The 23713-nt window shown below is 36.0% G+C and overlaps 14 protein-coding genes across 14 annotated transcripts; 4 read left to right on the forward strand and 10 right to left on the reverse strand.

Moving 5' to 3' along the window:
* Nucleotides 1–16: 16 nt before the first annotated feature.
* On the reverse strand, nucleotides 17–1372 carry TRM82 (Trm82p; the record flags this gene model as incomplete). The annotated part of the gene is made up of 1 exon (XM_003674743.1): nucleotides 17–1372. One exon carries the CDS (start codon nucleotides 1370–1372, stop codon nucleotides 17–19), a length of 1356 nt encoding a protein of 451 aa, XP_003674791.1.
* A 627-nt stretch (nucleotides 1373–1999) lies between these two features.
* On the forward strand, nucleotides 2000–3799 carry SEC1 (Sec1p; the record flags this gene model as incomplete). The annotated part of the gene is made up of 1 exon (XM_003674744.1): nucleotides 2000–3799. The coding sequence occupies one exon, from the start codon at nucleotides 2000–2002 to the stop codon at nucleotides 3797–3799; it is 1800 nt and encodes a 599-aa protein (XP_003674792.1).
* Nucleotides 3800–4293: 494 nt separating this feature from the next.
* CWC15 (U2-type spliceosomal complex subunit CWC15) lies at nucleotides 4294–4866 on the reverse strand (the record flags this gene model as incomplete). The annotated part of the gene is made up of 1 exon (XM_003674745.1): nucleotides 4294–4866. One exon carries the CDS (start codon nucleotides 4864–4866, stop codon nucleotides 4294–4296), a length of 573 nt encoding a protein of 190 aa, XP_003674793.1.
* A 208-nt stretch (nucleotides 4867–5074) lies between these two features.
* NBP2 (adaptor protein NBP2) lies at nucleotides 5075–5776 on the forward strand (the record flags this gene model as incomplete). The annotated part of the gene is made up of 1 exon (XM_003674746.1): nucleotides 5075–5776. One exon carries the CDS (start codon nucleotides 5075–5077, stop codon nucleotides 5774–5776), a length of 702 nt encoding a protein of 233 aa, XP_003674794.1.
* A 211-nt stretch (nucleotides 5777–5987) lies between these two features.
* On the reverse strand, nucleotides 5988–7136 carry ACL4 (Acl4p; the record flags this gene model as incomplete). Its single annotated transcript, XM_003674747.1, has 1 exon — nucleotides 5988–7136. The coding sequence occupies one exon, from the start codon at nucleotides 7134–7136 to the stop codon at nucleotides 5988–5990; it is 1149 nt and encodes a 382-aa protein (XP_003674795.1).
* A 196-nt stretch (nucleotides 7137–7332) lies between these two features.
* On the reverse strand, nucleotides 7333–9870 carry SSY1 (Ssy1p; the record flags this gene model as incomplete). Its single annotated transcript, XM_003674748.1, has 1 exon — nucleotides 7333–9870. The coding sequence occupies one exon, from the start codon at nucleotides 9868–9870 to the stop codon at nucleotides 7333–7335; it is 2538 nt and encodes an 845-aa protein (XP_003674796.1).
* A 336-nt stretch (nucleotides 9871–10206) lies between these two features.
* SAC3 (Sac3p) lies at nucleotides 10207–13932 on the reverse strand (the record flags this gene model as incomplete). Its single annotated transcript, XM_003674749.1, has 1 exon — nucleotides 10207–13932. The coding sequence occupies one exon, from the start codon at nucleotides 13930–13932 to the stop codon at nucleotides 10207–10209; it is 3726 nt and encodes a 1241-aa protein (XP_003674797.1).
* Nucleotides 13933–14384: 452 nt separating this feature from the next.
* On the reverse strand, nucleotides 14385–15524 carry HOM2 (aspartate-semialdehyde dehydrogenase; the record flags this gene model as incomplete). The annotated part of the gene is made up of 1 exon (XM_003674750.1): nucleotides 14385–15524. One exon carries the CDS (start codon nucleotides 15522–15524, stop codon nucleotides 14385–14387), a length of 1140 nt encoding a protein of 379 aa, XP_003674798.1.
* A 421-nt stretch (nucleotides 15525–15945) lies between these two features.
* RPA14 (DNA-directed RNA polymerase I subunit RPA14) lies at nucleotides 15946–16365 on the reverse strand (the record flags this gene model as incomplete). The annotated part of the gene is made up of 1 exon (XM_003674751.1): nucleotides 15946–16365. One exon carries the CDS (start codon nucleotides 16363–16365, stop codon nucleotides 15946–15948), a length of 420 nt encoding a protein of 139 aa, XP_003674799.1.
* Nucleotides 16366–16742: 377 nt separating this feature from the next.
* On the forward strand, nucleotides 16743–17234 carry CPR1 (peptidylprolyl isomerase CPR1; the record flags this gene model as incomplete). The annotated part of the gene is made up of 1 exon (XM_003674752.1): nucleotides 16743–17234. One exon carries the CDS (start codon nucleotides 16743–16745, stop codon nucleotides 17232–17234), a length of 492 nt encoding a protein of 163 aa, XP_003674800.1.
* Nucleotides 17235–17751: 517 nt separating this feature from the next.
* Nucleotides 17752–18360, forward strand: NCAS0B03430 (uncharacterized protein; the record flags this gene model as incomplete). The annotated part of the gene is made up of 1 exon (XM_003674753.1): nucleotides 17752–18360. One exon carries the CDS (start codon nucleotides 17752–17754, stop codon nucleotides 18358–18360), a length of 609 nt encoding a protein of 202 aa, XP_003674801.1.
* A 663-nt stretch (nucleotides 18361–19023) lies between these two features.
* Nucleotides 19024–20637, reverse strand: NCAS0B03440 (uncharacterized protein; the record flags this gene model as incomplete). The annotated part of the gene is made up of 1 exon (XM_003674754.1): nucleotides 19024–20637. The coding sequence occupies one exon, from the start codon at nucleotides 20635–20637 to the stop codon at nucleotides 19024–19026; it is 1614 nt and encodes a 537-aa protein (XP_003674802.1).
* Nucleotides 20638–21030: 393 nt separating this feature from the next.
* On the reverse strand, nucleotides 21031–22548 carry MRX16 (Mrx16p; the record flags this gene model as incomplete). The annotated part of the gene is made up of 1 exon (XM_003674755.1): nucleotides 21031–22548. One exon carries the CDS (start codon nucleotides 22546–22548, stop codon nucleotides 21031–21033), a length of 1518 nt encoding a protein of 505 aa, XP_003674803.1.
* A 487-nt stretch (nucleotides 22549–23035) lies between these two features.
* Nucleotides 23036–23563, reverse strand: NCAS0B03460 (uncharacterized protein; the record flags this gene model as incomplete). Its single annotated transcript, XM_003674756.1, has 1 exon — nucleotides 23036–23563. The coding sequence occupies one exon, from the start codon at nucleotides 23561–23563 to the stop codon at nucleotides 23036–23038; it is 528 nt and encodes a 175-aa protein (XP_003674804.1).
* Between the last annotated feature and the right edge of the window lie 150 nt (nucleotides 23564–23713).

Consider the following 23713-nt stretch of genomic DNA (forward strand, 5'->3'; position numbering starts at 1 on the left):
TTATATATAATCTATCTTAGGAGAAATGCTCACCATGCTTCTTCAATGAAGTAACATTATATAATGGGTAGATATCAGCTTTCTCGCACTGAAGGTCAAAATCTAACTTCAAGGCGGCAGCCACTGCCTCATCAAATGCGCTTGATTTCGTAGTATCAACTACGAACTTACCTGTGTCCTTATCAAATGTTACAAATTTAGCGAAATGTTTGTGGTTATCACAATCACGATTGTCTAAGGTTATTTGTAATTCATCATCCGAAGCACTTGAAGAAAGAGAAATAATATTATATGGCATTTCAATCTGTTGTGCCAAAGCTAGAAAACCGGTACTCTTGTCTACGCTTATGATGAAAAGAAGTTTAGTAGCTTCCACAAAGAACGCAATAAAAGGTCGGTTTGCCAGAACAACCACTTTGGAGACAGAATATTCAATAGTGTCATTTGTTTCATTTTGAAATCTTGCAGGAGCCAAGTGGGCATCAGTCAAATATGGTCTAATTAATTCAGAATAATTAAATTTTGATGAGTTCTTACCCTCAACCCAATTCCACGCAAATACATTGTCATCACCACCAGCACTAAATAGCCAATCAGACTTCCATGTTGGTGAACAAAGAGATGAGACAAATTCTTTATGACCGAATAACCATTTGTCAACAATAAAACATTGGGGATAGTGGGAAATTTTTATGTGTTCATCCCTATCACTGGTAATAATATATTGTTTTCCCTCTCCGTCTGTAACCATCAAGACATCCGTTAGCATGGAAACATGTCCCAATATTGGTTCAATTTCATTAATGTCTAAAACAGGACTTCCATCAATAGGCATTGAAAAAGCATCACCAAATTTATCAACCATTATAACGTTTTTTTGATCTTTAGTAATTGTTATAGCATTAGGTCTCTTTGAGTAGGGTTGTCTCTTGAGTAAATCCAAACCTAATGGGGTACTTGAAGAAGCATTCACATCATAAGACAGTTCAATGATAGCCTTATCGGAATCAGTACATGCAAATAACTTAGTATCATCTGGTGATACGATCAAGTTTCTCACTATGGAATATATAGGTGGAGCTCCTGGGCCAGGAGTAGGGATCTTTGGTTCAGGCCTAACGACAGGTTTTCCCTCGTTATCCTTACTTTTCTTAAGATCCAGTTTGGCATTTTCTGCCAATTGTCTTTTCTGTTCCTTAATAACCTTTTCTCTTAGTAGGGTTTCTCTTTCATATTGATCCTTCCAATGATACAGGATGTTGAATTTTTCATTTGTATATTTGAATCCGAGAATTTGATTTCTTGAAGTGACAAATAATAACGAGTTATCCCTACTTGGGACAATGGATTGGAAGGGATGGACAACTGTCATTTCAACTAACTGTACCTATCTTCTTTCAAGAATGCTGCTAATGAATACGACAATCTGAATATCATATTCTAAAGATTTGAATGTGAGCTCATCGCAAATTTTTCAAATTTTTCAATATTATTAACCCTAATCAAAACTAAACGCAGGGCATACTGGACTAGGGTTAAAAGGTTATAGGGTTTGTCTAAACTATTCTGAAATTTCAAGAGCAAATAATGGATGGAATACATACGCCTATAATGGGAACTCCTAAAGGCATTGTAAAACCATTAGAGGAGCTAAGTGTATTGCAAGGTGGACATTATTTGATTAATCATGTCAGATTTGATTGAATTGCAAAGAAATTGTATGTTTTTTCGGTCCATCTTTTGAATTCTTTTACCAATCAATATACTAACGATTACTGACAAAACAGTTTTAATCGACACTCTAAATGAAATTCAAACTAGTCATAATATCAAATTCCTAATAATTGATGAGTATACAGAAAATATAATCAGTTTTCTATTTGAGAAACCTTCGCAATTACTGAACTATGTTACCACAGTTGATCGTATAGATTCACCAAAGAGAAAGGGACAAGATTCTGTAGACGCCATCTATTTACTGAAACCCACCAAATTTAACATGAATTGTATGGATGCTGATTTTTCTTCTAGGCCACCCAAGTATAAGCAAGCTCATATTAGATTCTTTCCTGGATTAGAAAAATATTTACTTGATTACTTGCATACAAGAAGGTACCTGAAACAATACATTGGTTCATTAACGGAGGTAAAACTTTCCTTCATTCCAAAGGAGAAACAGTTTTTTCAAACTTTGGATATCGATAAGCCATTACAGATATTTTTTAACAGATCATGCGTAGACCTTATCAATAAAAATATCCATCGTACTATTGAATCATTACTGAATTTATGTATTGTCACAGGTGAATATCCAATTATAAGATATTCAGCACCATCTGCAGAACTTGCAGCATTGACTCCACCAACAAAATTGGCAACGAAATTGGCTCAAGAATTTCAATTGGCACTTGATGCTTACGCTCGTGCTAACGAATCGTTCCCACCTCCATCAGATAGACCAAGAGCCGTAATGATAATTACAGATAGAACGTTAGATTTATTTAGTCCCATTCTGCATGATTTTAATTATCAAGCTATGAGTTATGATGTGATTCCAGATATAGAAACAAGAACCGATATTTATCATTACTCTGCAGAAAATGAACTGGGTGAAAAGGAAGAAAAGACGTCCAAACTACTAGATATTTGTGATCCCGATTGGATAGAACTAAAACACCAGCATATCGTGGATGCAAATGAGTATTTATCGGGTAAGATTAAAGAAATGATTGCGAAGAACCCTTTGCTGGTAGATAGAGCTAATGTGAAGAATACGACTGATTTATTGAGTGTCGTAGCACATTTGAAAGATTTCGATGAAGAAAGAAGAAGGCTAATTTTGCATAGAACTTTAATCGATAGTTGTCTAGAGGTCAACCAAGAACGAAAATTGGCTGAATTAGCTGAAGTCGAACAAGACCTTGCCGGGTTCGGTTTAGATATCGATGGTGAGAAAGTTAAACACATTACTGATTCCCTCTTAAGGATATTATTATCCAAAGAAGCAATTGTGACGGATAAAATCCGTTATATAATGGCATATGCTCTATACAGAGGTGGTATAATCGAGACAGATTTTATTAAATTATTGGCATTCATTGGTGTTGATACGCAGCATGAATATTTTCCTCATTTCATGCTACTATTTAGGAACTATGAATTAATAGGGTTCAAACTAATTAAAGAGGAGCCACGTAATAAACCTTTCAAAAAGGAATGGTTTCATGACACAATTGTGAAAGACTCTTCCATTTACACAACTTCGAGATTTGTCCCAGCTGCAGGAAATATTCTTTCGAAGGTGATAGCGAATCCTTTACTTTTAACAGAAGAAAGCTTTCCTTACGTAAAGGATAAACCAATTGAGTTATTAGATGAAGAAGAACGTGAAATGGCAGGATCAAATGCATCTGCATATAATTCAGCTTCTCTAAGAAATCCTCGTCATAAGGCATCTTGGACAAAACATGGAAATGGAACCAAGGCAAATACACCAAGACAACGATTCTTCTACTATGTATTGGGCGGGATTACATATCCTGAGATTAGGGCAGCATATGACCAATCAAACTTAAAAAATAGAGATGTCTTTATTGGCAGTGACGGGATCATTACACCATTAGCTTTTATGAGAAGTGTAGAATTTTTAACAAGGCCAAGAGAAACGTTACAATTAATGGACGATCAAAAGGAAAAGAAAAGATACCTGAATTTCTATATAGTTCCCAAGCTCCTATTGCTCAACCAGTGTCTCATGTTTACAGACGTAGTGAGCACAAACCAGCACCTAGAGCTGTAACCATGCCAACATCACCGGAACCTGTGAAGGAAAAGAAGAAGCATCACAAGTTTCCAAAATTCTTGAGATCTAAGGACAAAGATAAATAATGACATTCCAACGACAATGAAATGAATAGACCGTTAGCAAACTACATACTGTTAACTACAAATTCTTATATATAGATTCTTGTGTATTCGTTACAGGATAATTTAAGATTATAAACAATGGTATATAACCAACCCATTGACAAAAATCTTGATGGCCACAAATGCACGGTATTTTCTTTATATGGCATTCACTCATTCATTTGTAGGGATAAACTAACTATTAAATGATAGTTCATCATAAATATTAAGCACATATCAAAGAGGTCAGAAGGAAACTGGAGCTATTGATTTCAGGCACAGGCGAGAGAATCTTGTCTTAACCACTTCAGATCAATGCACAAATGCAAATCTAATACGGAGGATTATAGGCTATCAGGATGCATCATTCGATAAATAACTATTATTTCATCTGACAAACTTGCGAAGAAAGTCTTGATGGTACTTGGATTTCCCCATATTGTTGATATATTCTGTATTTTTGTTGGAACTTTTCTTTGAGACTTTATGTCTTGAAAACGTTGAATTATCTCTCCAAGACTTCTTGCCTTTCGGTATAGACAAGATCGACTCGTCAATTCCTTCTTCCTCCTTCTTTATAAAGTTTTGTTTCAGCATTTTTTCCTTTTGTTCTCTCTCTTGTCTTATTTTGTAAAGCTCATTTCTTAGCTCTTCCTCCTCCTCCTCATCTTCCTCCTCATCCTCATCCTCAGATGATTCATCTTCAGTACTTACAGATGTACCTTTAGCCGTTTCTTTATCAGGGAGTTCCAAAAAGTTACGTCCTGCATTCTTATCATCATCAATTTCTGTATTTAACTTTGAAGGTGAAGCATTTTTAGATCTACCCTTCGTTTTCGAACGTAATTTCAGCTTATTATGGCCAGGAAGTAGTCGAGCATGTTGGATAGAAGTTGGCGTATAGGCGGCGCTCTTTCCACCATTTCTGGCCTCCAGTTGTGGTCTATGGGAAGTAGTCATTCTTAGGTTTAAGAAGTCTTATAGGTTCCTCTTATAGGGTATGTTTATCTGTTAGGGTCATTGCACCGAAGATGTTTCAGAAATTCTTGGTATCGCTAAAATTTGATACTTTTGAAAATAGAGTACCCATTTTGAGACAGATCAAACACTCGTCCATTTTGAAGTTACCACCAAGATTAGGCAAAGCAAAAAGTAGAAAACATATAGAATGAGTAATCCAGATAACATATCCAAGATGGAATCTAATGGAGAAGAAGTGCAAACAGCAATAAAGCTTCAACAGGAAAAAAGTGGTAAAGATACACAAATAGAGATGGAACCGGCGACGCAAGATTACGCCGACAATTCCACGATAGGTTATATATCGATCAAAGACTTTGCTTACGATGAAAGTAATCCACTACATCATGGATATTTCGAAGAAGATCTAGAGCAGGATGTTAATAATGATAATAATGATGATGACGAGACACACACGGATGGAGATGATCTCTATAAAAGACAGAGTGTTGTTCTTCCAAATGACTATGTGGTAAACCAATGGGCTGTCGCCATATATGATTTTGTACCTGAGAATGAAAATGAATTAGACTTAAAAGAAAACGATATCGTTTTTATAAGCTATAAACATGGTCAAGGCTGGCTGGTGGCAGAAAACGAGGCAAGAACAAAGACAGGTTTAGTACCAGAAGAATTTGTTTCATATCTTCAACCAGAAGAAGAAGCTGATATGCTACATGAGGATAAAGCGCGACCTTTTTACCTAACTCACATGATAACAAACAATATGGAAGTCCCAGTCGAAGCTGACAGTCGGACAAATGCTGTTAAACTCAAAAATGATGATGATGACGACGAATGGGAAGATGTGGAACAGCTTAATACAGGTGTTGGCAAACTAAATATCTAGGTACCCAAAAAACAAGATTTCAAAGTGACCAAGTAAATAAAATTAAAGTTTCTAAACTAGCATTGAGAATGAAAGTAATGATTTCTTATATCGTGGTTCACAACCGGTAAGAGGTGAGATCAATTAAGCTACCTTACAGTACAAAAGATTTTTCAGGTATTATTAAGACAGCTCATATGCTTGTGTCTATAATATATATTACCATATATACTTACTCTTCTGCATCAGATATTTCACTTAAATCAACCTCAACATCGATTTCGCCCTCCATTATACCACCTTTCTTCAATCTCTGTAAATCCTTACCGTCTATACTCCCCCCTAATTCACCCAACAAAGCCTTAATCCCAGTAATAAGTTCTTGAGATATTTCGTCATTGGGATCGCAAAGTTCACCTATCTTTTCAGCAAAACTTAACGCTATGCGTGCCTCTGTAATATTCTCTTTTAATTGTTCATTATTGAGATCGAGTGGTAGATCTTGAATATGTTGATTGAATTCATTGATGTTTTCTGGTGTTAAAGTAACAGTTGGATTTGCTACTTTGAAGGATTCTACCTTCGTGATTAGATAAAATATGAAACCCTCCAAATAATAGCCTTCTAAATTATCTTCATCAATTTCTTTTACAGCTCCTACAACTTTTAAGGCGATTTCATATAAACCCACCTCAATACACATTTTAGCAAGGGCTAATAAAGGTTGAACTAATTCAACATATTCTGAATTTATTGTGATGCTATCTTCGCTATTTTGACCGATGGTTTGCTTCTTATTTTCAAATTGATTCCATGATTCTATAAATGCTTCAGACGCTTCTGTGTATCTTTGCTGTGAAATTCTAATGGACCCCAAGGTTAATAATGCTTCTGGTGATTTCCTTTCAGAGATTTCTAGAGCTTTTCCAATTAATTCCTCACATTGGCTTTCCGCATGAGGTTCCATACATAAATCGGTCATCCAAATTTCAATCATAGATAGCAATCCACTGACAATCTTATCAGTTTGTTCTTGTGTCAAACTTTCTCCCGCAATGTTGGACATATTTTCAATACCTTGAGCCAAAACTTTAATACCATCTTCACCTCCAGTAATTTGACCCAAAGTGAAGAATTTATTAGCACCACCTATGGCACCAGTAGGATCCAGCTCACATGATTGGACAAGTATAGGGTAAGCCTTCTCTACTTGCCCGTTTTCCAAATAAGCATCAGCAAAGGTTTCTAGTAAAATAGGATTTGATGAATTTTCAGTTTTCAATGATTTCTTGAAGGGCTTTAGGATCTTTAGCGCCTTCTTAGCATTGTTACCTGAAAGTGCTTCCTTTGCTTGAGTAATCGCAGTTTGTAATTCATTCATATTAATGCTATTTATATATGATGCACTCCCTGTTAGCGTGCGTAATAATAAGTAATGTTTTGTTTCTTTGAAGCTGTGTTAGCTCATCGCAAGTTTTTAAATTTTTCAGTTCTCGAAAATTTTTCTTGAGAATAATAGCGACATAATACATAACATGCATGGATCACCTAAAAAATCTACATATATATCATAACTATTAAAATAACCAGCTTACCAATTTCATTAAATTTTCTTTATAAGGAGTTGCGTATTCACTGTGTTCGGTCCACACAATTCTATCCATTTCTCTTCTACCAGTGTCCATATCAATTTGGTCCAATCTTTGAATCTTTGATGTTCCAATAATCTTAAACCCCGCATAAAGGATTGCAAATAAGAAAAGACCACCATATGCAGAAAAGAATGAACGAGTACTCCACTGCCCCTTAATAAAATTAGGGAACCCCATAAATATGACAAAGATCAAACAACCAAATAACCCATAAAATGATAAATATGGTTGGAATGGCGATTTATATGGGTATGTCTTATCATTCCGAGAAATCAAATCCTTCCTCTGTTTTAATGCGAAGTAAAAACGGATGAATGAAATATTCAATCCACTCCATATTATGGATGTACTGGCACTTGAAATGTTTACTAGAACATCAAAATTTCTTGAAGATCCCACATTAACAGCTAAATATGCTATAATGTAGAATACACCGGAAAATATTACAGCAACATAAGGAACTCCTCTTTTGTTACATCTTTGGAATATGAGTGGAGCTTTCCTTTGAACTGACATTGCGTATATTGTCCTTGATGAGTTATAGAGGGATGAAACACCAGCTGTGGATGTAAAAAAAATTAATATCCCATTTAAAGCAGATGCAAATGTACATAAACCAAAACTTTGTAAGGCAAGCACCCAAGGGCTTGTGTATATGGCGTGGGACGTGCTATGTTCTCTCTCTGTATATACTCCCTTACAACGATCGCTTAATTGCCAATCGGTACCTATCCCATTTATAGTCGACGTATATCTTTCAGAAGAGTATTTGGCAAAATATGACAGTAATCGAGGATCACCACTGTATATATTTATTCCAACTGCAAATATGGCGAGCATATAAACTGTTAATACGATCGAAAATGTTCTTTTAATTGACGATGGAATCGTTTTCCTTGGATTAATAGCTTCACCACTCGCCATAAAAGTCATTTCTACTCCGCTAAACGCAAACGTGGAAATAAGCATCACCAAAATAACAGCAAGGAATCGTCCAGTTGCACCTGGTATTCCATTAGTACTACCACGCCCCACATCTCCTAGGTCAAAGGTTGGCCTGAATAAGCCATAGGTCAAATCCCCCACTGACTTGGATGAATCCCAAAATCTGAATCCAACTTGATTATGAATTTTGTAACCGTGACCAGCATTTATTATCACCATAACAAAGATAATTACAATCGTGATCAAAATTTTGGAGAGTCCGATGATATACGTTGCTTCTCCTAAAATTCTTACATCAAGCAAATTTATGATAATTGAATATGAAGAAAATAGTGTTACAAATCCAGCAATTGCTCCTCTAGTTAGATTTAAATGCTGATAGTAACTCAAATAGAATGTGCTTGATGCCACTTCCGATGGAAAGGCAATCATACAGGAAAACCAGTAAGTCCAACCTAAGCCGAAACCAAATGCATCTTCTACAAACCGTGATGCTAACCCAGAAAACCCAGAAGAAACGGGAATTAAAGTAGATAATTCGGTAAAGGAGAGAAGAGTTGCCAACACAATACTCCCTGCGAGTGCAAATCCAAGAAGGGTCCCAAATGGGCCTGCGATAGAAAAAGCCCTCCCAGACGTTAAGAAGAAACCTACACTAAAGCATGTTCCGATCGAGAGCATTTGAATATGTCGTACTCTTAACTTTCTTTGAACATAATATTTTGTATTTCCAGGATCATTAAACATCTTTTCCAAATCGAAAGGCAAAATACTTTTTCTACGTTCTCTGTCTGTGAAAGATGTCATTGAGCCTGGCGATTCCTCGATAATATGAGATTTTGAACTAATTTCTCTCTCTTCATCAATTTCTATATTTCCGTAACTAGCATTATCAATAATTTCTGTCATTGAGGATGCCCTTGATGAATTTTCGAGTTCCTTTATTTTTTGTTTGTTATCATGTCTTCTTCGAAATGGACTTCTCCATAATCTGTGACCCAGAATATGTCTTGACCTCTTAATTTGATCGTTCGCCATATTTTCACTAGAATTTTCTGCAACATAACGTTTAAATAGGGAATCATCGTTTAGTACATCAATATTTCCACTATTATTTCCCTTGATCAATGAGTCTAGCTTATCCCTTAGTTGATATTCTTTTTGAACCTTAAGATTATAATATTGAAAATCATCGGGTGCATAGGTCTTATCATCGTATGAACTCCCTGTATGAGGTCTATTGGAGGTGTTACTTGTCTTCTCCCTGTACTTATCACTCACATAAAATCTGTCGTTTTGCACTTGTTCATGAAATCGTCCGATATCAAACCACCCTTCTTCATTAATCAAACTACGTAAAACGTCTGTATCCACACTATCACCTAAACTTCTACTATCCGTATCGTCTCCCTCTTGATATGTCACGTTCCTTTTTTGGTTGGGTTTTGTCGATGCATTGACAACTTGAATATTGTTCCTCTCTGGAAATAAGCCATACAAGGGGCTCTTATCATCCATATATCAATAAAATCTTGTTCTATGTGCTATATATTCGATATAGTACAATATAATACTATATCTGGTATGCGATGATGTTTTGGTTCATGTATTTCAACGTATGTAACCTTCACCTACTAGCGAAGAGTTTTATTGTTGCGCTAGGTTCGCGGCTGTGGTTTTATTATAAAATTTAAGGAAAGGAATTCTACAAACACCACCAGATGCTTCGCAAAGTTTATTTAATAACTGAAAAAAAAACTATTGGTAAATAACCCATAAAAACGTTAATATTGTTATGCAATGCATTGAGTCTATAATTATACAACTTTTATAAATATGTAGAGCTCGAAAAAGCTATTGTTCGTTCACCTTCTTTTTCACAGATTCAATCAAATATTTCAATTCTTGTACGTTGTTGGGAATGTCCTTCGGTGTATTCTGGCCAGAATGGGAGGCAGCTGTAGAATTTATTGGAGTTTCAAATAAACGAGAAGATTGAAGCATATGGCCTATGGTTGCATTGTTTTGTTCATCAGAGGTTCCGATAATTCTTGTCACAGGAGTTTTTTGATGAATTACTGAATTTGGGTAGTTTGTACTGTAACTAGGTGTCTCCGGAGGTAAAGATGTGCCAAAACGTTTGCGAACTTTGACTGCTAGATGTGAGGGGACTGGTGGTGAGAATAATGAAGTATTTGGTCCGACAGGCGTCTTAAAGCTCGCTCTTCTCGATTCAGAAAGTAGAATTGGTAACTTTCCTTTACAATTCCTGGGGGACGCTATAATATGTGACTGCAAATTAGAATACTTCTCTCTTTGTCTTTTCGTCATCTTTTGTTTTTTATTTTCTAATTCTAACATTTCTTTCATTTTTTGCTCCACTGATGTTGATTTCTGTAACGACTTTGTCTGAATACCAGCAAGAGAACGTCTTTGGTCTAAAGCATGGATGTACTTTCCTCTCTCCGTTAATCTGTATTTAAACTTTTCTGAACAATAGAGTAAACCTTTTTCTAGGATTTTATGAGGAGATTGATCATTAATATGTATAATAACAATTTGCTCTATGATGTTTTTGAAATTTTTATGAATGCGATTAAGCTGCAAAAATTTGGATATAACATCATCATCTAATGGTGTTTCTTTCGAGTCCCAATATGACAAAATAATACTGAAGCGAATATTGGAAACTTGGCAAACCTTATTGATAAGTCTGATCAGATCCTCTCCATCTTGTTTGAGTTTCATTTCAAGATCAAATATATTTGAATCTGTAACACCTGTGTTAAAAACCAGTAACTGTAAATTTGAAGCTTGTGATATATTGTCTCCTTCGTTGAAACAACTAATGTTGATTGATACATTTTCCTTTTTGATATTAATATGACTTGTAGGGGTTATTAATCCAAATTTCTTTAGGATCCACTTATTTGGAAGGAAAATCCAGCTCTTAGAGTAAAGGAGAATATTCAATTGTATATTTTCTTCATATTTCTTCAAGTCGTTAACTACCTTCAGATATATTGACTCAATATCAACTTTTTCCCACAAATCGCCAATTTTCTTCTCCCCGCAAGGAAATTTATTAGTTTCATTTGGTATAGGAGAAAATGTAAAATTATTCTTTCTATCAGATAGTTGTAAGAAAGAAGAGTTGTTCCCATTTGTCGGAGTTCCTAAATGTATTCTTGATTTTTTGAAAGAAGGTACACCAAGTTGTTTGCTTATTTTAGTCAGTTCGAATTTTCTTTTCTTCAATAGCTCCTTTTCCTTTACCTTGGCTTCATATTTTTTTTTCCAGATATGAAAAATTCTAAGTTTCTTTCCACGCATATCACATGCTTCAGCTTTTGTTTCAAGATAAATTAAATACAATTTTTCATGAATGAATGCTTGATACAATTCCTCCGAAATATCTTCGACAAGTACTTTTTTTTCGTTTGCCTCATTCATTGCTGATTTAACAGTGTCAACAGCTAATCGATGAACAACATCTTTTAGTAAAGTGCCCAGTATTTGTTTAGAAGCCTCATCTTCAATTTTTTTCTTTCGTTCTTTTAATCTTTCAACTTCAAACTTCCGATTTTCTTCATCCTGTTGTTTTTTCAGTAGTTCTCGTTCTTGCTTCTCTTTTGCAGCCACAGCAGCTTCATTATATGCGGGATTCAGCTTAGTCACCGTCTTATTTGCATCTATAGGTGCTTTTAACTCATTATTCGTGTTATCAGGGGGAGATAGGTGTATTTGTTCCTCAGGCTGTAACTCTTGACTGTCCTTCTGCTTCTCGTTTGAAAAAGCCAACATTGAATTATGTAGTGTAGTCATTGTTGCTGTTGGTTCATTATATGATGTCTTCTCCACCACTGGAAGCTGTTTTTGAAACTGTTTCTCCCCTTTTTCTTCTGCTTTATTTGCCATGGGAAACATGACTTGAGTACTAGGTTTGGGAATGCTACTAATGTTAGGTTTTCCAGAGTTTATGAGCTGCTTATAAGATTTTCTCCTTAATTTTTCATCAACACATTTCAAATAGCTTTGCTTCAAGGGCTTCTTTTCTCGTAATTTATGCGAATGATGAGTAAGTGATCTCAATTCGAGTCCAGATTCTACCACCGTAATTGAGTAATATGAACAAAATTCTAACAATTCTTCTTTATCGTTAAACATTAAGATGTTTTGTAAATAATCTAATGGTATAGGTTTGTGTCGTTTGTTCAATGTTAAGCTCAGAGCTTTCATGGCATAAAATCGTACTTCACCTAAATACATTTGTAAAAATGAATTCATCAAAAATGGTACCCTTTCTGATCTCATTAAAGTAAAAAATCGAGTGTAAAGATTTATACCATTCTCCGTTTTAATATAACCTCTCTCCAAATAATTTGAGTTAGAAAGTATTCGTCTAAAACAAATGGCTAGTTGAACGAGTTCATCTTGAACTATATATGTCGGTAAGTCCTGTATAGTCTTATCATATTGCGGATCTCTAATTTTGCTTAACAAGGAATATGCTCTAAATTCCGCTTCATTGGGACAGGTACCTCCATTTGCTCGTACGTCGTCATAAATTTCCGATAGAGTAATTAGTGACTTGTGTAATTGTTCTAATTCTTGTTGTAATGAAAATTTGACTGTAGATTTGGCCATGACATGTAAAATTAACAAATGAATCCTTACAATTCGCTCATTACAATCGATGGCTTCAGGACCGCAATAATTTTGGTACGTGAAATCTTGTCGTATTGATCTCATTCTATCCCATATAAAACCTTCACTTTCTGGAAGTGTGGTTAAAAGGTTATCGATAATGTAATCCAATGATTTTACTAATATATGAGGTGGTCTAACATCCGAGGGTAGTGGTGGTGCAGCAGCTGCAGCAGGTCTTGCAAACACTTTTAACGCTCTTGTTGCGGATGCCTTTTTTGAACTTGGAGAATCCTTCTCGTAAGAGAAGACTGTGTGTTCGACATTCCTTCTTGCTCTTTCAAAAATAGGGCACATATCTTCACAGGTTCCTTGGAAAACAATTGCATCGTTTAAATCCTTAGCAAAATCAGCTTTATCTACTAAACCTTTCTTCTCCATAATTTTTCTTTCAGAATCACGCATCTTTTTGAGAGTTTCATATAATTCTGTGAGATCATCAATTGAATTTTCCAAATTAGACATCTTGGCCTGATTAGCTTTATCCCATGGATCTTGCTTGTAGGGCTTTTGTTCCAGTTGCGGTTGTTGACTAATTAAAAATCTGGGCATTTCCCTGGGAGTATGTTTCAATTGCTTAAATCCAAACGATTGAGGATTTGGAAGAAGGAGGCTCTCTTTTGGGTTGTCTTGATTCATTATGAAATTTCTATGCTTTAACATTGTGTTGTCCGCAGCTGAAGTCAAATTGGTTGTCAGTTGTGGAGAGTTACCAATAGTCGTAACCGTAGACAAATTTGACCTAAACGGGTTTTGTATTAAGGGATTGGTTGTGGAATTATTATTGTTGTTATTATTACTTAATAGGAAATTATTGGATGTTCCTTGCATTCGGAAATTGGACGAAGGTATCGTTGTCCCAAAGGTAGTCATCGGATAACGTCCCTGGTATCCTTTCAGAATGGATTATATTTGTCTAGCAAGTCAATGTGTGCGTTCTTTTTCTTCTGCCAGTTGAGTCTGTTTCAAGATTCAATTTCGTAACCGGTCTTTTCATATAATGTTCAGAAACGTTAACCGGCTTCACTATTTTTTTTTGAAAACAATGAAATTTACTATGGCGGCAAAAAAACACTTTAGTATTCCATAATCAGAGGGAAAATGAATACTTTAAATACTACAAAGTTTGAATTAGTTTGAACCCTAACACGATCCTCCATTAGCAGCAGTTCCAGAAAAGTTTTTCGTTTTGTGTATTCTTTTAGAACATAATGGTACTTAACGCTATTATTATGTTACGTATACTATATAAAATTTATCAAAGTCATCATTAAAATTAAAGAAAAGAGGGTATGATACAATTGTTCGCCACATTTCTATTATCATTAGATCATATTTCTAGCCAACAAGATTTCAGCAATTAAAACACCTGCACCAGCAGCACCAATGATGGTGTTATGAGATAAAACAACCATCTTGAAATCTAAAACAGGGTCTTCTCTAATTCTACCAACAGAAACACCGTAACCGGCGTCTCTATTTCTGTCCAATCTTGGTTGTGGTCTGTCATTTTGTTCCAAGACGTGAATAGTTTGCTTTGGAGCAGAATGACAACCCAACTTGAAGGCATCACAAACGTAATCTCTTAAACATTGCTTAACTGCATCGACAGATGGAGCTGGTCTATTTTTAAATCTAAGAGAGATGCATTCGGTGTGACCATCAGAGACAGCCACTCTGTTACATTGGGCAGAAACCTTAATTTCTTCTGGAGTTAACAATTTAATGTGAGTCTTATCCTCTGCAATGGAACCCAAGATCTTCTTGGTTTCCCATTCCATCTTGTCTTCTTCACCACCAATGTATGGAATAATGTTATCTAAGATATCGATACCTGGGACACCTGGTGAAAACCCGGCACCAGAGATGGCTTGTAGAGTAGTAGTAGTCAAAGCATCAATTGGACCGAATTTTTCCACTAATGGTTTCAATGGAGCAACCAAACCTGCGGTGGAACAATTGGAGATACAGACAATGAACCCTGGTTTAGACTTACCTTCACTCTTTGCCTTTTCCAACTTGTTAGAAACGATATCCAAATGTTCTGGGTTAACGATAGGGACCAATAATGGGACGTCTTCTTCTCTTCTGTAGTTCTTGGCATTAGAGACGACGGCAAGACCAGCTTCGACGAATTCCTTTTCAATGGCACCAGCGTAATCAGCATCTAACCCAGAGAAGACAATATCACAATCTTTGAAAAATTCTGATTTACATTCAGTGACAATGATATCTTCAGCCATAGTTGGCAATAAATCAGTTTGCTTCCAGTTGACTGCATCAATATATTTCTTACCTGCGGATCTTGGAGATGCACCCAAGACTCTAAGTTCGAAACTTGGATGTTCGGCCAATAATAAGATGAAACGTTGACCAACGGACCCGGTTGCACCTAGGACACCAGCAATTTTCTTTTGAGCCACCATTATGTTATGTGATTTGTTGTTTAGTTTTGCTTTGTTCATGTGAAGGAAATGTTGTCGTTACGAAGATTAAGTCAATCGTTTTCGCATTTTTAAATAAATCACAGTTTCAAAAATTTTCAAGACAAAAATGAGTCAACCGGTTCCGGCCATTAAACACCGCTAGTGTCGTAAACTTCTGAACACAGAGCCATCTGTGTCAATCGAAATGGAGAGAAGGGTGGTATTGTGTACAGAGATGCAAAGATATGTTGCCTTTATTAAAGATATCTTGTTAGTTTCTAAATATTCTCAGTAAACCATGTTTTACGATCCAGAAAACCTGGTAATATAGTATACAATGTATTTATTTATTTTTTCTTGTTCACTTGTATATACCAATATGTGTATATTTATCTATTGATGCAATTTTTGGGTCGAGTAACCGATCTCTTTGTTTTGTCTATTTATTTAATTTCAAAATTTATTCCTCATCGCTGAATGTTTTCTTTGTTCCTCCAGTGACACTCTTTGTCACTGAACTTTCGCCAGTACTTTCCTTGTTTGTTTCACTGGATACAGATTCGGCGATCATTGAAGCAGGAGGCAAACCTTTGAAATCTCTCTGTAATCTCTTCAATTGCGATAATGAGCTGGATAAAGTGGTGTCTATACTGAGCAATGCGGTGGCAGCATCACCCCCGACAGCGGCTGTACCTTCTGCCGAGCCCAGGGCCACTGTACTGTTCTGTATTAGATTTTCCTTCTCTGTGATGAATTTATCGAGGAATTTCAGAACGTCATCCTTGTTGACATGTTGTGGTTGCGCGGTGGTGTGAATAACCACTGGGGTATTCAGAGGTGTGGATTGGTTGAAAGCTGCTCTTCTAGTGCCCTTGAACATTGTTGCTGGTGCTGCCGTAGCTGATATGGATTGTTCTTCAATAGAGATGAGATGCTTTCAACATGAAAAATTTTCCAAATGTCAGATCGCAGCCCTAACGCCTCCAAAACCCAGGGCTTCCCGCAAAGCAGAACTCCCAGCCCTAACAGGGCTTCCGTGTTCAACGACGAAAAAAGTTCTCCCATCTTCCATTACGTGCACATTCACTACGGCATTCCCGTGAAGAGAGCAGGGGGCGGCAACTTTGACCAAGTATCTGAACAGATATTTAAATAGCATGGCTCCCATCAATTATTCAGCACCCTCCCAGTGGTTTCCCTTCCCTCCCTTCTTCGTTCCCAATTGCCCTCAGACTACCAAACAAAAATCATATATCAATGTCTAACAAGGTATACTTTGACGTCGAAGCCGACGGCCAAGCTTTAGGTCGTATCACTTTCCAATTGTACAATGACGTTGTACCAAAGACTGCTGAAAATTTCAGAGCCTTATGTACCGGTGAAAAGGGGTTCGGTTACGCTGGATCTCCATTCCACAGAGTTATCCCAGATTTCATGTTGCAAGGTGGTGATTTCACCGCCGGTAATGGTACCGGTGGTAAGTCCATCTACGGTGGCAAGTTCCCTGATGAAAATTTCGTCAAGAAGCACGACAGACCTGGTTTGTTGTCCATGGCTAACGCTGGTCCAAACACTAACGGTTCTCAATTCTTCGTCACTACCGTCCCATGTCCATGGTTAGATGGTAAGCATGTCGTCTTCGGTGAAGTCACTGACGGTTACGACATTGTTAAGAAGATTGAAACTATGGGTTCCCCATCCGGTGCCACTAGAGCTAGAATTGTCATCGCCAAGTCTGGTCAATTATAATAGGATACATATTATTAATTAACTAAATAACTTTTTACCTTAATATAATTCAATCTCTATCTTTATGTTCGCCCGGTCGAGTTCCGGTTATTTTAATGGGTTGAGGTAAATCATGGCTGATGCCATGCCATGCGCTGATCCCCGGAATGGCAAGAAATAGGCTAAGTCAAATTAAGTTTATACTTTTCTCGATGAATCACCGAACCCCCCACACGTTAATGACTGGGACCTTCAGTCATTAAATGATCAACTTTTGGGGGTTCAGGGCAAAGAGGCGGAATATGTACATGATCTTGTCGTTGGCGAAGTTGAATGAATGTACCGTTGTTGGATGAGGCGCGCGACTCAAATTTTTCATTCATCCATCCATTGACAGTAAGCCACCCAGATGACAGGACCCTCCAGAGGTACATATATAACCTGAAATCTAATAAACTCGAAAAGGTAATATATTTAATCCTGTTTCATCTCCCTTAAATTAAAATATCCCCTTAAAAAAACAAAAGAAGAAAAATACATGGCACCAATAATATCAATTAACAATACTGCTATTGATTCAAAAATTGGTCCGATTCTCTCTAAGAGTGCAGCGTTAATTACTTTTGCTGCACCACATTTCAATAATGATGGTAAAAAGAAGCCATTGTCTTTGAAAATCTTTACTTACGTCACTTCTGGGATTTGTCTGTTTGTTATGATACTGGTATTTGTTCTGAAAGCTGTGATGCATGTAAGATATGGCTGGGGGTCAAGAAGGATCTCCGATTTGAAACGATTGAAAAATTTCTTTTTAAAACCTTTCAACTTTAAGAAAAAACCTGTGGAAAATAATCCACCTTTATCCACTGGAATGGCTTTCATTTTCACTCCAACCAATGCAATTTCGGAACCATATAACGTTCCCAAGTACACTCAATCTTTGAATTCAAATGATGCAGGTTATTTCGATAATGAGGGACAACTTCATAATATAAGTGACATTAACGAGAGCAACGAAAGCTTAAATGCTCCTCCACCATCATTTGTTTCAATTATAAGACCAGAACCAGCATACACTAGTCATCAATCAAGAGATAGTTACTATTACAAAGAATTGCCCTTTAATAATAATGAAATTACAAGTTAATAATTTTTTGTACCTAATAAATAATATATAATGTAAAATAGTCACTGTTTTTTTTTTTACTACTTCCGGTATATTGAAGACTTTCAATCGTCCATTCGTGGATTTTTTTTTGTCATTTTTCATCTATTGTCCAATAAATTTTACTTCCGGAAAAAAAGTGTTACCGATGACACTAATGGGAAACTCACATTTTAACGTTAAGAGTACGAAAATAAGGTTATATGTGTTTACACTAAATGCTGAAGAAAAACATTAACTTATCATCTTGCTTTATTCAATTATTAATTTCAAACCCATGACAAATTCGCAATGGCTCCCGTTATCTTGAAAGAGTAAATTGAAAAGTTGAATAAAATTTCTTTATCAATAAAGCGCTCTAATGAAAGAAGTATAGCAAAAAATCTTGGAACAATCATCGGGATTTTTGTCTCATCAGTAGAACCATCAACTTCAAGAAAGATACTGGTGTAGGTTCAACAGCCACCTTTTTCGTGCCAACCTTCTCATAAAGGTTCAACACAATCCAATCATCATTGACAAGTAGAAGACGTATACTACTTTTAGCCTTATTATGGGATTTAGCATAGGACTCCTACTCTTCGAATAACATGTACTTTTATTTGGCTATCTACTCCATTCAAATTCTTCAGTTCGTAAACATGCTTAATCGAATAATGAATCATCATCAACAATTTCATGTATTTGATTACTTTTATATCCATTGACAAAGAAAACTGGGATATTACATCTTTGTTTGCTATCATATTCCACAATCTTTGTTGGTAGTCCATTCAAGGTTAAAAATTTCAAAGCTTTGAAATTTTGAATAAAGAAATCAAAAGTCCTTCTGTATGAATGTAGATGTAAATGGTATAATTTTATAACATCAGATGCTGTCACATATTTGGGGTCATTACAATTACGATGCAGTATTCCATTGACATTGTTAACAAAATTACTCAGTGGTCTTGCGTCAAATCCAATCGATGGATATTTTCCTAAGTTACTATGCGGTAAAATGGGGAAGCATTTATATATTTGCATAAGAAAATCTCTGCGTTCCCTATCATAGTAATCCACTGCCTTCCGAGAATCATGTGGCCCGATGTATTTCTTGAATATGACAGATTCCATTGTCTCCTGACATTTTTCACATTTACACATGATGTTGATTTCGAAATTAAAAGTAGACGTAATTGGTTCGGGTTCTTTCTTTTCACAATTAATATCAATTGAGGTCAATGACTTTGCACAGTCATATCTTGCAATTTCAGTTAGAAAGGCAATACTTAAAACTTCTGGGTCTAAATAATCAAGTTTTATTCTCTTTAAATTTCCATAGTTTGAAAGACATTCTTTAAGAAAATTATTATTAGTTCGCAAAGAAAACATTGAGAAATCTTCGATTTTAGTAAAAGCTACAAAGTCTCGTAGGTTCCATAAGTCATAAACGTCTTCAATGTGCTTATTATTATACCAGGAAAGAATTTCAAGTTCCTTCAAAGAATTCACGTCAAAAATGTCATAATAATGAATACCGTCAATGTTTGGGCCTTCGGCATTATATGTGTCAGGTCGAAGGTTGAGACATAATGATCGAATTGCCATTGGTTTATCTAATTTCTTGAAGAAAGTGCAGGCATAGACAGGTATGTTTAAATTTTGCAAATAATCAAAATTATAATGTGATATTAAGGACCGTGTAGTGATAAAATACTCTTCAGTAACCTCTGATTCTTCAGGAAGCACCTGAGGTGGTGCAATTGTTAATGATTCCAAGGGGTGTTGTCTCTCTATTAAGAAATTCATAACATCCTTGCTTAAGAAATTCTCAAAAGACTTCAAGCTGCTTCCATACTTATTTAGTAGTTTAACGAAGAGAAGTAATAAATCGCTGTCTACATGCCATGTCATATGAACTCTTTTAATAAGCGGACAAAATTTCATTGGTGCACTAGATAGTGTATCTACAAGGCACTTAAACTTATGAGTTGCGAGCTTACGATTTGCAGCACGTTCATCATCATAATCTTTGATCTTACCTCCGGTCTTAGCAATCTCAAGGTACCTAAAATCTAGTACTGACCAATAGGATGTACCTAATGATGGTTCATCGCAAGGAAAGTAATAGTAGGCGCTAATGTATAAATTTTCATACAACTTCGGTATCACCAAATCATACATTGTGCGGGACACATACGATAATGAGACCTTATCCTCTTGGGAGAGGAAGGATGCCACGTGTCTGACTATTTCAGCTGGGAGGGTATCTATCATTCAACTTGAGACACTTCGGATGACAAGAGGAATAAAGGTTCTCTCGATGAATGTGTTAAAACTGAAACTTTCAATTATGTCATCTACGTAGGCTATTGCTATCATTTGGCTTACGTCAGCGGATTAGAAATCTCGACATCAAAAATAACATTCTGCGTAGTATACGTTTTGTTAGGGAATGCATCAAAGGACGATGCATTTGGATAAAATTGGGAAGTACAAACGTCTATCTAGGCAATAATCATCTTTTCCAATTTCAGTACCTCCAGCTCCAAAAAAAGAAGTTACTAAAAGCTTGACTTATCAGGCCAATATTTTATCTAGTTACAAGCAGATCACTTACGTTCGTCGAGTCCATATTCTTGTAATCTTGTAATATAAAAACTAGTAATGTTATAGATATTCTACAGATTTACTGTATTCTTGCACCCCTGTGAATGAGTCTACTTTTTGGGCAATTAGCATAAGTTTACCACAATTTATCCCTAATTTACATTGTATTTTCAGTATATGAAGTTTCAAACCAAGTGAATGTTTTAGAAGACTCATATCTGAAAAATCAATGATTTGATCATTTCTATTACAATCATTGATTAGAGAGCGTACACTGCTGCATTTGGATCCATTCACTTGGAGATCACATTTAGAAATACAGGTAGGCAAAACAAGATGCGTTTGTGTCGTCGTTTGAGAGGTGTCTTTATCATCAGGTTTAATTATTGCATTGATCCCATTAGGAGTAGGTAATATAACCTTATACTTCTCCAGATCAATCTCATTACTAGCCAGAATGTTTGCAAATATTGTTATGAAGCGTCGCGCAGTTTCACCAATTATGTCTATATGAATCAGTCCCTTTTCTTTGTTAAAGAGTAAAGTGCATTCATTTGTGGAAATTTGAAATATTAAATCGCGAGCATATTCATCAATAAAGGGTCTTTTATAACTAAGAATTCTCCATAGTTGAGGTGAAAAGTTAGTTTTCAATTTCTTCGTTGCTGGCTCAGGAGAATCGTTGTTAATGAGCTGAAGACAACCACTTTCTGAACTTCCATCAAAACAGTCGGTTAAATTTGAAGTATCCTGCATTGGTGGTGCCTTCACGGATTTTTTACTCATATCCTTTAGATTAATATATATTTCTTCATGGTTGGTCATTGGATTGAATTGTATCCTATGCTTAATTAAAGTCTGTTCCAAATTCAAGAGTCGATAATAACGGCATTCTTTAAGCAATGATTCTCTTCTTTCATCATCAAGGTTTAAAGATGCACCACCTAATAACGCCAAAATATCAGTTAAGTATTCAGCAGATCTTGGGATATATGGAGGCGAGTGAGGTGGTGGGCGTAATAGTTTCCTTGATACGATTAATTGCTCCACGTCAAGATATAAAGAGTTCGATGTCATTTCAAAATAATTTGGAGAGTCACCTTTCCTTCTAAATAAGTTCTTCGCAATCTTAAATGATGTCCCACCTACATTGGTAAAGTAATAATCTATCTCTTTTAATATTGATCTTAACCTTGGCAAATTATAATATAGAGCATCAGCAAACAACATTGTGTATTGCCTCTCATCTTTAATGTCAATGAAATAACCTTGTAAGTGCTGATAAATCAATTCGAATATGTCGGCAGACCTGTCAATGAATAAGATTTCGTTCACAGTAGCAGGTTCATGGGAAGGTTTACCACTACTATCTGTATCTAACCGTTTTTTTTTAGATTCACTTAGTTTTGAAAAATAATTCGTAAAATAACTGGGCCCATCTGAACTTAAGGATGCACCGCTGATTCTGAATAGTTTATTGCCAATTTGAATCTTGTACATCTTGTCGTGCGGCAAAATTTGTGGAATATTGGGATCGAAATGCCCTTCCAATATAATAGGAGAGTTTGAGTTCGACATCGTCCCAGGTTGAGTTAGAAAAGTGCAGGTTAGTGCTATACGATGTCCTGTCCTGTAATAAAATTTGCTTTTATGCTTACGAATTTCTTAAGCCGGTTCTGTTTAACTCAATGGAAATCCCAAGTATTTTTTAAAGGAGAGGCCAACGGTTCGTGTTTTTTTGGTTTCGTTTCCAATAGCGACATAACATCATGTAGATTTACTTCTGAGAAAGAAATATAGATTCTATAACTGTATAAAGACGAGAGAGGTAGAAACAATAAATTTATTAAGATGGGTATATAGTAGTTAAAAAAACCACCAAAACGAAGAACTAGAAGGTCAAAATAATATTAAAAGAGAAAACAAAAATGAAAAAAACAATGAAAATGTAACGAACTTTTCTTCTCAGGAAGATATTCATACCTTGATGAACTTAAAAATGTAGAAATTTAGTTATTAAAATTTGTAAAACCAATGGAAAAGAATTGGAAAAAAAACTTTTCGTCTACAACAACAAAGCTGCAGCCCCTGCGACAATTGCTCCTGCATATGGCAAAGCATTGTTGGACATTGCACCACCAGTGAAAGTACTAACTGGAGGGGTAGTAACTGGTGTAACCACAGTAGTCTCAGAGGTTACAGTAGTACCTCTGGAGGTTGGAGGTGGGGAAGTAGTGGAGTTTCTGAAAATTGTCATTTCACTAGTCAACGGAGGAGGAACCACTGTTGTGGGTGAGGTAACTGTAGTTGTTGAAATTGGACAAAAGGTAGTTACTTCAGTGATGGTGTTGTCAATTGTTAATGTAGCAGTAGAAACTAAAGCTGGAGATGTCTTGGCAGTACAGGTATTGCCGGAACACTCAGTAATAGTAACCATAGTAGTGGTCCTGTGTGAAACAGTTTCAGTTGTTGTCTTAGGGTTCTTGCTGCTGCGAGAAACAGTTTCACTAGTTGTCTTCGTGTCCTTGCTACGAGAATCTGCAGCGGCAATGGATGCCAAAGCAGATAAGGCTGCGATAGTTGAGATTTGCATGGTTTATTTGTGTTATTTGAGTAGGAGGAACTAGAATTGTAACTCTTGGTGTATGATTTTTTAAAAAGAAAACAAAAAGAAGAGAAGAGGAAGGAATGAAGAAAAAATGAAACCACTCTTCAAGCAGTGAAGGCTTTTATACTTCTTGAA

The sequence above is a fragment of the Naumovozyma castellii genome, chromosome 2 (assembly GCF_000237345.1).
Source record: "Naumovozyma castellii chromosome 2, complete genome".
NCBI lineage: Eukaryota > Fungi > Ascomycota > Saccharomycetes > Saccharomycetales > Saccharomycetaceae > Naumovozyma > Naumovozyma castellii.